Below are 18171 nucleotides of genomic sequence, written 5' to 3' on the forward strand. Positions count from 1 at the left end.
AGTAAGCTGGAAACGACATGTAAGTCATATAAAGAAAACATTTATAAAATTGACTGCGATAATAAATAGAATAAAATACATACCCACAAATATTAACTATATTTATTGTACCCAGCTTTAGTTGAAGCATACATTGTTTATTGCATAAAGGTCTGGGGACATACATATAAAACAATCACACAACAATATTCATATTTCACAACAGAGTAATAAAGACAATTAATAGAATGGATTATAGAGACCCAACAAATGATTCATAAAGTCACACATTTTTAAATTGTATAAAAGACAACTGTTCAAATGATGTATGAAGTAAATAATAATATGCTTCCAGAAGTGGTCCAGAAGATGTTTCAGATGTAAACCAGTAAATATGAACTAAGAGGAATTTATGAGTACTCAAAAGCAAAGGTATGAACACATGTAAAAAAAAAATATATATCATATAAAGAGTTCATCTATGGAATCATCTAGAATTAGAAAATAAAATATGTAACACTTCATTATTTCAAAAAACATATATAAAACACTATTATGAATAAGTATAAAAGTGAATTATGAATATCTACACTTAAAATGTTTATTGTATGTAACATATTTTATGTACTGTTTATTCTCACCTTTTCAGTCAAATTGTTCTGTTCATTTTAAAGTACACAAATGTGTGTATTAACTCATGTACTTGACTGAAATAAAAGCACTAATCTGAAGTGTCTAATCTATGAACGTTAGAAGCTTGATAACAATATTGTGTTACACACAACAATGATGTCACACATGTTATATGTGCTGATGTTAGAAAGTCAAAGTTAAAGTGTTGACAGTTTATTTCAAATCCTGAATCTTCATTTGCTGCTGCTGTTCTCACCAGCACACTTGTGTTTCTTACACTGGTACTTAGAAGAGAATCTTTCACCACACACACTGCAACTCAACACTTTCTCTCCTGTGTGTGTTCTCATGTGTACTGTATAAGATTTTGGGTGAAGAAAGCTTTTGTTGCAGCTTGAACAGGAGTATGGTTTTTCACTAGAGTGCCTTCTCATGTGTAATTTTAATTGCTGTTTTTCTATATAACTTTTACCACATACTGAACATGTAAAAGGTTTTTCACCAGTGTGTGTTCTTGTGTGTACTTTTAAACTTTCCTTTATTGCAAAACTTTTACCACATTCTGAGCAGGTAAAGGGTTTTTCTCCAGTATGTATTCTCATGTGTGTTTTGAAATGGTCCCTTCGAGTAAAATCTTTACCGCAGATTGAACATAAAAAAGGTTTTTCTCCAGTGTGTATTTTCATGTGTGCTTTGCAATTGTGTTTTTGAGTAAAATCTTTACCGCAGATTGAACATGAAAAAGGTTTTTCTCCAGTGTGTGTTCTCATGTGTACTTTTAAACTTTGATTTATTACAAAACCTTTCCCACATTCTGAGCAGGAAAAAGGTTTTTCTCCAGTGTGTTTTCTCATGTGTACTTGGAATTGGTGCCTTTGAGTAAAGTCTTTACCGCAGATTGAACATGGAAAAGGTTTTTCTTCAGTGTGTATTCTCATGTGTACTTTTAAACACTGATCTATTACAAAACCTTTCCCGCAGACTGAACAAATAAAAGGTTTTTCTCTAGTGTGTATTCTCATGTGTACTTTCAGATGACAACGGTATTTAAAAAAGTTGCCGCAGAGAGAGCATGTGAAGTGTGTGTTGTCAGTGTGACATGTCTTATCATCTTTAGAGTCTTCATCATCAGTGTCAGGAGAGTGTGACGTTGTGTCCTCACTATCTGATAGTGGAGCTAAGAGCTTGTCTGCTTGTGATCCTCCACAGTGGTCTCCATCAGCTTCTGTTGTCATGTGTTGAGTTGAGCTGCTGCTTGGAGGCTCCGCCTCTCTCTTCTCCTCACTTTCACCTTTGACCTCATCACCTTCACTCTTCACAGGGACACCAGTCACTGGCATCTTGGTGACATCAACCTCCTCCAGTCCTTCAAGATGCTCTCCCTGCTGACGGATGCTGTGTTCCTCCTCTTCCTCTTTAATGTGAGGGGTCAGTGGGTCCTCCTCTTCATCATTAATGTGAGGGCTCAGTAGATCCACCGCTTCCTCTCTAAAATGGGGTGTCAGTGGGTCCCCCTCTTCCTCTTTAAAATGGGAGATCAGTGGGTATTCCTCTTCCTTCTTAATGTGGGAAGGCTGTGGCTCCTCCGTCCGCATTCTGAAGCTCCACTTCTGTTGCTCAGGGTGAAGATGTTCTTCACAGACGTCTCTAGAACCTTTATTTAACCAGATAAGAAAACCCATTGAGATCAAGATCTCTTTCACAAGGGTGACCTGGCCAAGAGGTCAACAGCACATGTCACAGAGCAGTTTCAAAATAAATACATTAAGACATACATTTTAAAATACATAAGAGAACTGTAAAACAACAGAGATTTACATCTTTAAAAACACAGGCACTGTGCAAACGTCTCTCGCTGTTTGTCCCTCAGGACAGAACGGAAGGCTCCAAATGGAAGTAGTTCTGTAAGTTTCAGTTTCGTCTGCAATTCATTCCATGCCATAGGGGCAGCAATGCCAAAAGCTCTTTTGCCAAATTCAGTCCGTACATGAGGAACAGTTAAAACATACAAATTGTTAGAACGTAATGCGTAAGAGCTGCTTTTTCTTTGTAACAGAGTACACAAGTATGGAGGTATTAAACCTAAAAGAGCCTTATAAATTAAAGTCAGCCAATGTGTGTATCTGCGTGCACTCAATGAAGATAAGTCTGACTTCATATACAGTTGACAATGGTGGGTGAGACTACGACAGCCAGTAACAAATCTTAGTGCTGAATGAAAAACAGTGTCCAAGGACTGGAGGCATTTAGATGAAGCACTAAAATAAAGCACGTCTCCATAATCAATTACAGGCAAGATAGTTGCTGTCACCAATTTCTTTCTGACTTTAAGAGACCTGCAAGACAAACACACCATCTCTGCTCAGTCACACAATGAACGGTCTTGAAATCTCGGTGACGCACAAACACGCTGCTCTTTACAACATTATTCACAGGAAAAGAAAAACAAACCAGGACGGCAGGACTTTTTACTATGCATAGACAATATGGTTTAAAATTGATTTTGCGATATATTATTTCATATATAATTACTAATAGAACCATTTTAAAACAGGCTACACAGGCTCCTAATTTAGTTGCTGAAATATGCAGTAACATATTACATCATTTCCAGTAATATTTTCTCAAATAAAGTAACCAGATATTAACAGTAAATAAACAAGTACATTAATAATAATTGTTTCGACAAAATAATACAATTAGAAATGACACAATATGTTACTGCATATGTCAGCTGCCAAATTAGGAGCTTTTGTAACCCGCTTTGAAATTATTCTATTACCAATCATTAACCAAATGGTATATTGTGACATATATTGTTATTAGGATATAGATTTGAGGTCATATCGCCCATACCAAACATTGGTTTGCCGAGTCATTTTGTTTGGCCCACCAAATATATTTATTTTTTATATTCTTCAGATGTGTGCGTATGTTTAAAATGTTGAACTACTGTTCAACATCACGTGGAAGTGTCATGTCATGGGGTTGGTGTGCTTTTAACTAGGGGTGTGACGATACGGTCAGCTCACCGAAGGTTACTCGATATTGGCTTTATGAGAACGAGACGATATTTTGGTGGTTAACATTATTCTTACTTATATGTGTACTTCATGTGTATATGAATGTAATTTCCCTTGTGTGCTTAGTTTTACTGTAACTTCATTGTGGATAATATCTATAAACAACATCAATTGTTTTTCATCTTTAATTTGATGGACTGTTTACTTATCTGACAAATTCAAAGGAAACTGCACTTTCTTTAAAAATGTCGCCTATCAATCACAATCCTCATGTATGACATATGTTTTTAATTTTTATGAATTCTATTTAGTAAATAAACGTGAGCAAAAATTAGCTAACATCGGAGTCAATGGGAGCTCCTCTATTAGACCCACAAAGTGTTCCAAATAACCATCTAAAAACTGCCAACAATACTCCATTTACATTTTGTGACATGAATATTAACCAAGTATTAGCGATATTGTTATTATAAGCGCTAACGTTAAATACCTACTTTTAGCGGCGCATTGATCACAGAAGTAACTAGCTTATGCTGCTATATTGACATACTGAGCTGCTTTCTTGCCTCTAAGATGGTGAAAGCTTATTCTAGATCAGGGGTCGGGAACCTATGGCTCGCGAGCCAGGTGTGGCTCTTTTGATGATTGCATCTGGCTCACGTATTTCGGCTTTTCAGATAAAACAAAATATTATCGCTTGTTTGAATCCATCCATCGATTTTCCACTGCTCATGTCTTGTTCAGGGCTGCAGTTGGCTGCAGGAGCAATTGTCCATTATTTCAATTGGATGATAATAGCCTACGTTGGGCGTTGCTGGGTAAACAGGTAAACGCCCCCTTTTGAACCAGTCTGCGCGGTCATTAGCTCAAAGCTAACCCTTCGACGAAGAAGATGGCAAAAAGAAAAAAAGATGAGGAGTATCGTACATTTCAGGACAAATGGACCGAAGAATTCGCCTTTGTGGAGAGAGCAAGTTCTGCAGTGTGTCTAATTTGCAATGACAAAATTGCATCGATGAAACGGTCGAATGGAAAGCGGCACTTCGACACACACCATGCTACCTTTGCATCAAAATACCCTGCGGGAGACAGCAGGAAGAAAGCGTGCCAAGAGCTACTGAGCAGGGTGCAAGCTAGCCAGCATTAACTCCGCGTATGGACCCGGCAAGTTGACTAAAATTCCGCTAGTTTTGCTGGATCTTTAGCAATAGTGAGGAACGGAAAACCATTCACAGCGTTCATGCTGGATGTAGCCAATTAACTTTTTGATGATCTTCCGAACAAAGACAAGATAATTAAACGGATACAAGACATGCCTCTGTCGGCAAGAACTGTTCACAATTGTACCATCATGATGGCAAACCAAGTGGAGGAAACGCAAGTGAAGGACATAAATGCAGTGCCGTTCTTTTCCCTGGCTGCATGAAGCTTAAAGGCCTACTGAAAGCCACTACTACCGACCACGCAGTCTGATAGTTTATATATCAATGATGAAATCTTAACATTGCAACACATGCCAATACGGCCGGGTTAACTTATAAAGTGCAATTTTAAATTTCCCGCCACACTTCCGGTTGAAAACGTCTAGATATGACGACGTATGCGCGTGACGTTAACTGTTGATACGGAAGTATCCGGACCCATTGAATCCAATACAAAAAAGCTCTGTTTTCATTTCATAATTCCACAGTATTCTGGACATCTGTGTTGGTGAATCTTTTGCAATTTGTTTAATGAACAATGGAGACTGCAAAGAAAAAAGTTGTAGGTGGGATCGGTGTATTAGCGGCTGGCTGTAGCAACACAACAAGGAGGACTTACTTGGATAGCAGACGCGCTAGCCAACGCTAGCCGCCAACCGCATCCGTGATCGGGTGAAGTCCTTTGTTGCGCCGTCGATCGCTGGAACGCAGGTGAGCACGGGTGTTGATGAGCAGAGCAGATGAGGGCTGGCTGGCGTAGGTGGAGCGCTAATGTTTTTATCATAGCTCTGTAAGGTCCGGTTGCTAAGTTAGCTTCAGCGTCGTTAGCAACAGCATTGTTAAGCTTTGCCAGGCTGAGAATTATTAACCGTGTAGTTACATGTCCATGGTTTAATAGTATTGTTGATCTTCTGTCTATCCTTCCAGTCAGGGATTTATTTATTTAGTTTCTATCTGCATTTGAGCCAGATGCTATCACGTTAGCTCAGTAGCTAAAGAGCTTCGCCGATGTATTGTCGTGGAGATAAAAGTCACTGTGAATGTCCATTTCGCGTTCTCGACTCTCATTTTCAAGAGGATATAGTATCCGAGGTGGTTTAAAATACAAATCCGTGATCCACAATAGAAAAAGGAGATAGTGTGGAATCCAATGAGCCCTTGTACCTAAGTTACGGTCAGAGCGAAAAAAGATATGTTTGCACTGCATTCTAGTCCGTCACTCTAACGTTCCTCATCCACGAATCTTTCATCCTCGCTCAAATTAATGGGGTAATCGTCGCTTTCTCGGTCCGAATCGCTCTAGCTGCGTTGAAAACAATAGGAAAATATGAGGAGGCGAACAACTGACTACGTCACGCTACTTCCGGTAGGGGCAAGGCTTTTTTTTATCAGAGACCATAAGTTGCGAACTTTATCTGTGTTGTTCTATACTAAATCCTTTCAGCAAAAATATGGCAATATCGCGAAATTATCAAGTATGACACATAGAATGGATCTGCTATCCCCGTTTGAATAAAAACATTTCATTTCAGTAGGCCTTTAACCTCACCAAGTACCAACCAGACTACAAAGCCATCAGCAAATCCGTGCAGCACCAGAAGTCGCATTAATGGTGAGTATTATAACAACATTATTTAAAATAATAAATTTAGAGGCTTATTATACTCACATTTAGTTGAATTCAGTTTTAAAATATATTATATGGCTGTCACAGAAATACATTTCCAAATAGTTTGTTTTCATGGCTTTCTGAGTCACAAAGGTTCCCGACCCCTGTTCTAGATTATAAATCATGCTTCTCACTTATGTAGTAGAAGGTTGTGGACATAAACCAAGAACTTGGTCAACTTTGACATCCAACTTAGACCTGGAGATGGCAAGAAAGACACGAAAATACGCTCTTTTGCACCTACCCTTTTTTTAACCCTTTGTGAGGATTAATTCTTCATCTAAACGGGAAGATATGAACATCCCATCAGTCGGCATCCCAGTGAGAGCAGACATTGTATGCTTAAAATGAGCAAGATATGTAAATATGACATGTTATTAAGAATGTTACTACATTACATATATACTTACAGTGGGTATTTAAAATGTTGATGAAGGTTTTAGGATGTTATTTAGAGCACTTTATAGGCAGAATAGAGCGGCTACCAATGACTCAATTGTTAGCTAACTTTTGCTAAGGTTTATTTTTTATTGAGGATGCATTAACCATCGACCTGCTCAGTGGCCTTGTGGTTAGAGTGTCTGCCCTGAGACTGGAAAGTTGTGAGTTCAAATCCTGGCCGAGTCATACCAAAGACTATAAAAACAGGACCCATTGCCTCCTTGCTTGGCACTCGGCATCAAGGGTTGGGGGTTAAATCACCAAATGATTCCCGAGCGCGGCCTCCGCTGCCCTCACCTCCCAGGGGGTGAACTTGGGGATGGGTCAAATGCAGAGGATCATTTCACCACACCTAGTGTGTGACTACCGTTGGGACCTTAACTTTAACTTACATAGGGACTGTGAATGATTCCAAAAAGTGCAGTTCTTCTTGAAATGAGAAAATAGAACAACAAGATATCATGTGACGTGAAGTGGGCTGGACTTTCGCTGATATGTTGGATCCACTATGGACTGGACTTTCACAATATTATGTCAGACCCACTCGACATCCATTGCTTTCGGTCTCCCCTAGAGGGGGGTGGGGGGTTACCCACATATGCGGTTCTCTCCAAGGATTCTCATAGTCATTCACATCGACGTCCCACTGGGGTGAGTTTTTCCTTGCCCTTATGTGGGCTCTGTACCGAGGATGTCGTTGTGGCTTGTGCAGCCCTTTGAGACACTTGTGATTTAGGGCTGTATAAATAAACATTGATTGATTGAATTATATTTATACAGCGCTTTTCTCTAGTGACTCAAAGCGCTTTTGTAACACGGGTGTAGATTCCTAATGAAGCCTTAGATTGACGCTCCTTCACTTTCTCCTGCTCCGCTTGCTGCGGCGACAACAAACAAAACTCCAGACGCTCCTCTTCGTTTTGTATAGTTTACTTGTGAACTTAATACTTCAAAAACGTAAAACAATAACGATGTGGGAACAAATGAATGGCAAAATGAAGCGAGTTTGTTACAGTAAAAAATAGTTACAAAAAGTAAGAGGTCAAAAAACTGTGTGGCTCAATTTCCCCGCACCTGACTGCCATTACCCATAATACCTTGTGTCCAAAAACCAACCTACCACACCGATCCTTCCGCCATATATGCAAATCAAACAGTTACGTCATCAAATTATTTAGACAAATATAATAATTACAAATAAAGTGTACCTTATAATTATTCTAAGCATGTAATATATACATTTAAATGTAGTAAATAGTCCCATTTTGGCTGAATAAACATAAAGCACCTTCCATAAAATATGTAAATTAACTCAAACAGCATTTAGGCTTTTACAACGGGTGTCAAAGACATACCTTTGCGGAGACTATTAGGCTCTTGCTCTGTACAGGCATGTGATTTGACCACAATGCAAAAGACTGAAACAATTTCCGGGGGTCTGGGGGACGAAGACCCCCAGCCAGGTCCAGGTGGGAGGACAAAGGGGGGCAATGCCCCCTGAAGCTCCTGGTTTTTCACCAATTTAACATGCTAAAATTAACAAAGACAGCACCATTTGAAGAAAATATTTTAGTGTTTAAAGACATGAAAACATCATTAATAGAACATACATAACCCAATTATAATAATGAATCACTGTATATGGTTCAGTCCCAACAGTATTTAGTCACTAATATTTACATCTTGTGTTCATTTCACATCCACAGGTGTCACATTGATGAGTGATATTATCTACAGTTTACTTACAGTATTACCACATTACTTCAGTTCACTTCACACATTAGCTTTCTCGATGAGCCCTAACATGAGCCTTCCTGGCAAGTTTCTGAGCAGCCTGCATTTTCCTTTTGGTCTCTGCTTTTGTAGCTTCTTTTTTGGATTTTCGGATAAATATAACAAAATACCAAATGTAAACATTTCATTCTTTTCGCCTAAATACGATATAAATTTATGAAAATAATTAAACATGTTTAGTATTGTTAACTCATATTTGAAAATAGGAAATAATAATAATGTGAGGACACTGTCACACCGCGGTGAGGAGAGTCTTGTCTTGGTTTTTTTCTGTATTGTGATTTGCATGTATTATTTTGAAAAGCAACTTCTCTTGTTTCAGATCACGGGCCCTTCCTCTTGTGTCACCAGTCTGACGTCATCCCTGACCCTTGATTGTTTCCACCTGTTTCCCATTACCCTCATGTTCCATATAAGCCCATCCCTTCCCTTGTTCTGTGCCAGATTGTCTCGATCTTTCGTGCCTGTCTTGCATCCAAGTTCATGTTCTTGTCTTGCCTCGTCCCACGACCACGTCTGTTTATCCAGCGTTTTTCTAGCTGTAATTTTGAGTTAACTTTTTCCTCCCTCAGAGCAACCTTTGTTATTTAACCTTTTTCAACCGCAGTGGTGAGTTATGATTTTTCCTTAACATTTCCTTCCTCAAAGTTTGAGTGATTTTGTTTATATAATTGTTAGAATAATATTGAGTGTAGTAAGTTTTGATAGTCCTTATTTTCTTCCTCCTGTTGGAGCGCTTTTTGTTAAAGTTTTTTATAGCAGATCCGTTGCTAGTTATATTTGTCTTATTTTTGTCAATTCCTCCGTTGGAGTGATTTTTGGTTCTTTCCCTTTTTGGAAACGTTTTTTGATATCATAGTAGTACCTCATAGTGATTGTAAATTTTCTGCTCTGAAGGTTAAGAGTTATTTTCAAAATAAAAGCCTTATTTAGAACCTCCCATCTCTGCATCTGAGTCCCTTCATTCGCCCAAGCCTGACAGACACTGACATATTGCATGAAACAAGTGTGAAAATATTTACCTTCAAGATTATTACACCACTGACAATAGTTTCAACAGACTACATAATAACTTAATATTACAAAATAGTATTATATGCAAATTTATTTGAAATACATTGTTAACTGGAATCAATAATGCGACTCTTTGAATTTCTGTAATTTCATAATATATTTTCACGTGGCTTTTTATTTTTAGAAAAACCCATTTATATTTCGCAAAGCAATAATTGGTTGATATTTAAAACAAACATGCGTATTTCGCAAGCAAATATTTTTTAGCTTACCTCATTATTAAAGGCCTACTGAAATGAAATGTTTTTATTTAAACGGGGATAGCAGATCTATTCTATGTGTCATACTTGATCATTTCGCGATATTGCCATATTTTTGCTGAAAGGATTTAGTATAGAACAACGACGATAAAGATTGCAACTTTTGGTATCTGATAAAAAAAGGCTTTCCCCTACCGGAAGTAGCGTGACGTAGTCAGTTGAACATATACGCAAAGTTCCCTATTGTTTACAATGATGGCCGCATGAAGTGAGAGAGATTCGGACCGAGAAAGCGACGATTTCCCCATTAATTTGAGCGAGGATGAAATATTTTTAAATGAGGAAAGTGCAAGTGAAGGACTAGTGGGGAGTGGAAGATGCTGTGAGAGCCGGGGGTGACCTGATATTCAGCTGGGAATGACTACAACAGTAAATAAACACAAGACATATATATACTCTATTAGCCACAACACAACCGGGCTTATATTTAATATGCCACAAATTAATCCCGCATAAAAACACCTAGGTGTTTGTTATGCTAGCTCCTAGCTCCTAGCTACTAGCTCGAGCTAGTTATAGCTTGAGCGGGTAATATGGACGGGATCCCGTATATATAACCCGCCAATACAATTCAAACACCTGCATAACACACACACTCACTCAGCCCAAACAACCGTTCACCTAACCCAAGGTTCATAAAGCTTATATATTTAACCAAAGTTACGTACATGACACGCACGTACGGGCAAGCAATCAAATGTTTGGAAGCGCGCGGGTGGGACCTGATATTCAGCTGGGAATGACTACAACAGTAAATAAACACAAGACATATATATACTCTATTAGCCACAACACAACCAGGCTTATATTTAATATGCCACAAATTAATCCTAATGCTACCTCCTAGCTCCTAGCTACTAGCTCGAGCTAGTTATAGCAAGCGATCAAATGTTTGGAAGCGCAGCTGTGTACTCACGTTATCGCAACTGTGCATCCAAATCAAAGTCCTCCTGGTAAGAGTCTCTGTTGTCCGAGTTCTTCCATCTTGACTGCATCTTTCGGGAATGTAAACAAAGAAGCGCCGGCTGTGTACGTGTTGTTGCTGACTTCCCTCGCAAAATAGACACTTCGCACCGACAACTTTCTTCTTTGCTTGCTCAGCTTCTTTCTCCATAATGCAATGAACAAATTGCAACAGATTCACCAACACAGATGTCCAGAATACTGTGGAATAATGAGATGAAAACAGAGCTATTTCGTATTGACTTCAATGGTGTCCGAATACTTCCGTTTCAATGATTGACGTCACGCGCATTAGTCATCCTCAGAGGCGTTTCGAACCGGAAGTTTAGCGGGAAATTTAAAATTGCACTTTATAAGTTAACCCGGCCGTATTGGCATGTGTTGCAATGTTAAGATTTCATCATTGATATATAAACTATCAGACTGCGTGGTCGGTAGTAGTGGCTTTCAGTAGGCCTTTAACAACCCTGTCTGCAACTGAAGTGGGTGGATCTTTCCTCTCGATGTCACTTTCGGTTGACATCCAAAAGTACCAGCTAGTGAAAAGTTGGTTTTCCTTGCTTCAAGTTGTTTCATATGTTTTTGGCGTTTCGCATGTACTTCCAAAGCCTTGAAACCTTGTGATCCATAGTCAATATTATAATGACACCACGTGCACAAAACCTTTCCGGGACGATCGATTTTCCGAATAAAATCACCGAACAAAGTCGTAACTTCCTTCTTCCCAACAGTATCAGTGATTTCCCTTTCCATCCAGTCCCATCGAAACTTATTTTTGACATGTTTATCAATTTCTTTTACTCGTAAAGCGTCCTTTCTCTCGAGAACGGACATCGTTTACATATGGAAAATGGTGGTAATAACCATTATGAATGATGACGTTGTTAACGTCATCATTCATAACAGATGTCCTGATTGGTCACAAGGAACACATCGACCAATCAACTACGGCGTAATATAAACTACGTCTCGAATCTTGATTTAGGGTCGGGAAAAAAACCCAGAAAAACGGGAGATAATTTTTTTCCCCCTCGAGATTAAAAAAGACGGAATTCCGACTTTATACGGAAAAATCACATGCCTGTCTGTATTACTCTTTGAGCGCTGCGCGCTCTCCCTGGTCACATGACCGCCGCAGTCCAATCAGCTTTGGTTACATGCCGGTAGCAGGAAGTGACTGGTATGCTTTTGTTGTCTATTGATCGTGAGGGGAGACACATTGTCTTTCTGCTCGAGGTAGGTTTTTATTCATGTTTTCACCCGAAATATTGTGCTGACAGGCTTCTAAACTAAATGCCTATTTGTTAACTTTATAGAGCCGACTACCAGCGCTGGATTTTTTTTGTCAGTGAGCTGTGTGTGACTGTAGAAGCGGAGTTGGTGAGTCCATGTTTATGAAAATATATTAGTCTTTCTTCCATTGTAACAGTCTTTGTGGCATATTTCTCAATCGTCCATATACAAGGTTTATGACTTCAACCAATGATAACTATTAGGGATGTCCCGATCCGATATTTGGATCGGATCGGCCGCCGATATTTGCCAAAAAATGCGTATCAGCAAGGCATGGGAAAATGCCGATCCAGATCCAGTTTTAAAAAAAAATTCTGGTCCGTGTTTTCCAACGCACCGATTTAAATAATACATTCCACTTTTCTGCTGCTCCCTAATTTCCGTTCCGCATTTTCCAGCACACCTTCAACACAGTCGAGTATACGTTCTCACGCAGTTGCTTTTAGCTGCTGGCATTACACGACAGGCTCTTCCCACTCCTTCTTGTGTCTGCTTCTCACAGACAGCAAGCGCACCTTCTTACACACGTCACATACTGTCACGTCATACGTCACATACGTATACGCCCTCTCCCAGCAGTGAGGTAGCAGCATGGCTAACGTTAGCTGTGATGCTAGCGTAGCCGTGTGAGCGGTAATAATGAAGGAAGAATTAATTAATTCCCAAGAAAAACAGCAGGGGGTCCATCGTCTGGCGGTGGTTTGGCTTCAAGTGGGAATATGTCGAACAGACAACCGTCATTTGTCAAGTGTGGGGCAAAAGCGTTGCTATAAAAAGTAGCATTACTGCTAATTTGTAGCATCATTTGAAAAGTCCCCTGCTAGAAAATGAAGAGTGTTTGAACAACATCTCCATTGTGTATTATTCAAACTCACCTAATTCAGCTGGCTAGTTGTTATCAAGAGTACTAAAACCCTTTTCAACATGAATCTGACAACTAAGTAGGCTAAATAACTTTAAACTTTAATACATGCTTGGATAAGGCCAGTATCGGTATCGGATCGGAAGTGCAAAAACAACATCGGTATCGGATCGAAAGTGCAAAAACCTGGATCGGGACATCCCTAATAACTATTGTGTATTGAATGTACGTTTTAATGTGTTTTGATAATAAGCACGTTTAGTGCACAGACCGAATTGTATAGGTCATATTTATGCTGCTAATGGTTATTTTAGCACTTTATTGCATATTGTGATTCTGACATGTATGTTGATTTATATTGTACAATATTGAGGAAAAAACTACAACCTGGTCTGAATACTTTATAATGCAATTAGTAGTTATGTCCGATAATGGCTTTTTGCCGATATCCGATATTCCGATATTGTCCAACTCTTTATTTACCGATACCGATATCAACCGATACTGATATCAACCGATATATGCAGTCGTGGAATTAACACATTATTATGCCTAATTTGGACAACCAGGTATGGTGAAGATAAGGTACTTTTTTTAAAAAATTGTAAAATAAGATAAATAAATTAAAAACATTTTCTTGAATAAAAAAGAAAGTACAACAATATAAAAACAGTTACATAGAAACTAATAATGAATGAAAATTAGTCAAATTAACTGTTAAAAGGTTAGTACTATTAGTGGACCAGCAGCACGCACAATCATGTGTGCTTACGGACTGTATCCCTTGCAGACTGTATTGATATATATTGATATATAATGTAGGAACCAGAATATTAATAACAGAAAGAAAAAACCCTTTTGTGTGAATGAGTGTAAATGGGGGAGGGAGGTTTTTTGGGTTGGTGCACTAATTGTAAGTGTATCTTGTGTTTTTTATGTTGATTTAATTAAAAAAAACAAATAAAAAATAAAATAAAATAAAAAACGATACCGATAATAAAAAAACAGATACCGATAATTTCCGATATTACATTTTAACGCATATATCGGCCGATAATATCGGCAGGCCGATATTATCGGACATCTCTAGCAATTAGTGTTATTTAATGAAGATATTTGATTTGTGTTGTGTACACATTGATTTCTAAGGATGGTCCTGGTTCTTATACAGGCCAGGCTTCTCTTTATGATGGCGAGCTAAGGGAAAAAAAGCATCTAGTCCAAGGATCGTTCTTGGGAGATTCCAGCCAGGAATCCCACCACCTGTTCTGTGTGGGCTGGTAGGAGGCTCTCCAGCCAACCATCTACACATTTTCACCCTTAACCGCAGCACATGGACTGTACTGCTTTACTCTCTCCAAAACCTTTTTCCAAGAACTTTCTCCGAGATTTAAACAAGATCCAGAGACACTGAATAATTGAATTGAAATTGTATATATGTATATAGTAATTGTGTTTTTCTTCAAATTGCTCTCACGTTGAACAACTCATTGTTGTGTATATATCTGCTGTCCATCACTAATTATTTAATACACGGTGCCAACCAAACTGCAATTCAAGCTCTGCCTTCTCTCTCCGAGTCGAAACTGTAGTCTTCTGTTCCTAGCCCATAACACCCCATATATATTGCATTGATTTGTAGCACGTATAGGTTACACAATTATAATCCAGAAGATTATATTTTTGGAGGATGAGCTACACGTTTTAGAAGCTGATTGCTAAACAGATGCAGCTTTAGTGAAACACTAAGCATCATTTTAATCTTCCTGAAGGAATCAATAAAGTACTATCTATCTATCCATGTAGCAGTATTGTTAAATGCTAAACAAAATAATACAAACTATCAACATTAAAAAAAATAATCTATCACTTACTGTACAATGTCTGCTCTCACCGGGATGCCGACTGATGGGATGTTTATATCTTTCAGCACAAGACATGTTCTCTCCGTTTAGTTGATATATTGAGCATAATCCACACTCCTTGGGTCAAGAATGCTGGTAAGAAATGAGCATCTTGCCGTGTCTTCCTAGCGACGTCTTTGGGTTTGAAACTAATTTGACCAACTTCTCGGTGTATGGCCACGACCTTCGCCGGTACAAGCGTGAGGCATGATTTATAATCTAGAACAAACTTTTACCAACTCAGCGGCGATGCAGCAGCAGCTCAGTAGCTAGTCTTACCTCTCTGCGAGCAAGGAGCCGTTTGACTAAAAGTAGTTCCTCGAAGTTAGCTCTTACAATTACAATGCTGCTAATACTTGGTTAATATACAGGTCACTCCAAGTAAATGGAGTAATGTTGGTGATTTTAAAAGGCACAATAAAGGACTACCATTACCTGTAATGTTAGCCGCCTTATACTAGCAGTTTTTTTACTATTTAGCATACATATTGGATGACATCTGGATGTTGTGCTTACTTGGACTGTGATGAAGCTGTGAGGACTCAGGTGGTTTGTCTTCACGGTCTTCAGTCTTCACAGAGACACCAGTTAGTGGAAACTTGGTGAGATCAGCCTCCTCCTGCCCTGGATGACACTCTTCCTCCTGAGTAACCCAGAGATCCTCCTCTTCCTCTTTAATGTGGGGGGGCCGTGGATCCTCCTGCCTCAAAGAGGAGCCCCCCTGCTGCTGAAGGGGACGTTCTTCTTGACGAGCGTTCATCTGTTGGTTGTCTGCAAGACAACACAAACAAACTTCAGCTCAGATTTGTCCAATATTTTTTAGTCTCTCAAATACAATATTTTCAAGTGGACTGAGGGACTTGGCGGTGATGTTCTTCTACACATGGAATAATCATCATTAATTGATTATTATGAATTGTGTATATGATCTTGACTGCATTAAGTCAGGCTGCACGTATAAAAGTTTCATTGTGCTGCAGCATCGAGTGACGCTAATTCGCTCCTCCCACTACCAACCTACCAGCCAACCTTGACGTGCACCTCCAAAATAGTCCGACCTCACGTCAATGATGACCAGGACTGCAGAGCTGTAGTCGGTTGGCTTTACTTTTACGCGCAATATCCTCTCCTCGTTCTTCCTTCTGCGAAAGCAACATTTTTAACCCAACAGAAAGCACGCGTAACAAGTGCCAGCGAGTGTGGCCGTGCGATAGTATGTTGGTTGAACCTCACTCACACCTTAAGATATGTACTGGCATGAGAATATACATATACATATATATATATATATATATATATATATATATATATATATATATATATATATATATATATATATATGTATATATATATATATATATATATATATATATATATGTATATATTTTTTTTTAGAATATTTGGGTACCTCATGATTCGATTACAAACAAAATATTGATGCATATTCAATATGTGTACAGTATATTAAAGCCCTTTTTAATATTTAACATTTGTTTCATTAAATATTTATTTTAGTCTGACTAAATAAGCATTAATCGCTTACAATTGTGCAAATAGTGTATTCATAATAACAAATATCAGTTGATTTAATTTCCATATGTCCGCCCGAATGCAGCTGAGATAGGCTCCAGCACCCCCCCACACCTCCCCAAAAAGGGACAAGCGGTACAAAAATGGATGGATGTCATCAAGGTAATAGAAGTGCGTGCCAACAACATAATTTGTATTTATTGCTAATAAAGTTAGCACCAACACAAAGCAGACCACTGCAATGTATGTGTAATACATTATATTACACTGTCATAATAATAATAATTTTATTTTGTATCCTGTAAAGCGTCTTTGAGTACACTGAAAAGCGCTATACCAAATGAAATGTATTATTATTATTATTATTATTATACCATGTGATTTATTCAAGACTTAAATTACAAGACGTTCGTTCCTTTCTAGTAACAAACATTTAATGACGTTAAGCGTGACTGTACTTTACAGCAAAAAAACTGTTAAAGTATTAAATAAGTCAATATAATTCTCCTAGAGAACATATAAAATACACTCCTCTAAAAAAACGCTCGCATTTGCTACAAAGGCCTGCTAGCGGGCTAACGCTAGCACGTTAGCTTCGAACAACATATCAGGTAAATAACAGAAATAATATACAAATATATAACTTATATTACCTCATAAGCCGCATGTACAATAGAGGAGTGGAATATATTCTTCCTAATGTTACACCAGCAACTCTTAAATGGGACTTTTTTTTGTTCTGTGTCTGGGCGAAGGAAGTGTGCACCACTCACTATTGTCCCAGTGAAACACGTGTTTGGCCAACATTTGTTCCGCGGTTGAGAACACTTCGATGACGTCACACAGGAGGAAGAACAAAACAAGATGGCGTCTGACGGAGAATACGTTGTTTTGGTTATTATGGTTTCTTGGTCTTAATTACAACGTACATGTGCACATGTATGTCGTTTAACAGAGTAAACGTCGTTATTTTATTTATTTTTTTCATTTTATTTTTATTGACATCCAGCATCAGACATTCCTATCCATTACATCATATCCACATACATCTTATATCTGTTGTCTGCCCTAAATGTCCAAATGTTTTTTGTTTTTATCCCAACCATACCACCCCCCCCCCAAAAGAAAGTAACAGCAAAAAAACAACAACAAAGTAATACCTACAAATACATCAATTAAATAAACAAAGAATAAATGATAATAAATTAATAAGAATAATAATCAGAAATAAAATAATTAAAAAATAAATGTAAACAGATACATATATATATATATATATATATATATGTATATATATATATATATATATATATATATATATATATATATATATATATATATATATATATATATATATATACATACATATATATATATATATATATATATATATATATATATATATATATATATATATATATATATATATATATATATATATGTATGTATGTATGTATATATATATATATATATATATATGTATGTATATATATAAAAAAATAATTTAAAAAAAAAAAAAAACAGATACATATATATATATATAT

The 18171-nt window shown here is 37.8% G+C and overlaps 3 protein-coding genes across 5 annotated transcripts in view; 1 reads left to right on the plus strand and 2 right to left on the minus strand.

The window, feature by feature from the left end:
* Positions 1-18171, minus strand: part of LOC133640869 (gastrula zinc finger protein xFG20-1-like) — a 177378-nt gene that overhangs the window by 73616 nt on the left and 85591 nt on the right. The window lies entirely within an intron of this gene.
* Positions 1-18171, plus strand: part of LOC133641187 (oocyte zinc finger protein XlCOF8.4-like) — a 112188-nt gene that overhangs the window by 15505 nt on the left and 78512 nt on the right. The gene's annotated exons all lie outside the window — the stretch shown is intronic.
* On the minus strand, positions 162-17422 carry LOC133640633 (gastrula zinc finger protein XlCGF57.1-like). 3 transcript variants are annotated; one of them, XM_062034161.1, is made up of 4 exons: positions 17281-17422; positions 16119-16239; positions 15614-15868; positions 162-2257 (listed from the first exon to the last, which is right to left on the minus strand). In XM_062034161.1, the coding sequence occupies exons 3-4, from the start codon at positions 15855-15857 to the stop codon at positions 846-848; spliced, it is 1656 nt and encodes a 551-aa protein (XP_061890145.1). In that variant the 5' UTR covers positions 15858-15868; positions 16119-16239; positions 17281-17422; the 3' UTR covers positions 162-845. The 3 variants fall into 3 exon arrangements, with proteins under 3 accessions (XP_061890145.1, XP_061890143.1, XP_061890144.1); XM_062034159.1 differs by having other exon boundaries at positions 162-2266; XM_062034160.1 differs by lacking the exon at positions 16119-16239 and having other exon boundaries at positions 162-2266; positions 17281-17412.

The sequence above is a fragment of the Entelurus aequoreus genome, linkage group LG23 (assembly GCF_033978785.1).
Source record: "Entelurus aequoreus isolate RoL-2023_Sb linkage group LG23, RoL_Eaeq_v1.1, whole genome shotgun sequence".
Lineage (NCBI taxonomy): Eukaryota > Metazoa > Chordata > Actinopteri > Syngnathiformes > Syngnathidae > Entelurus > Entelurus aequoreus.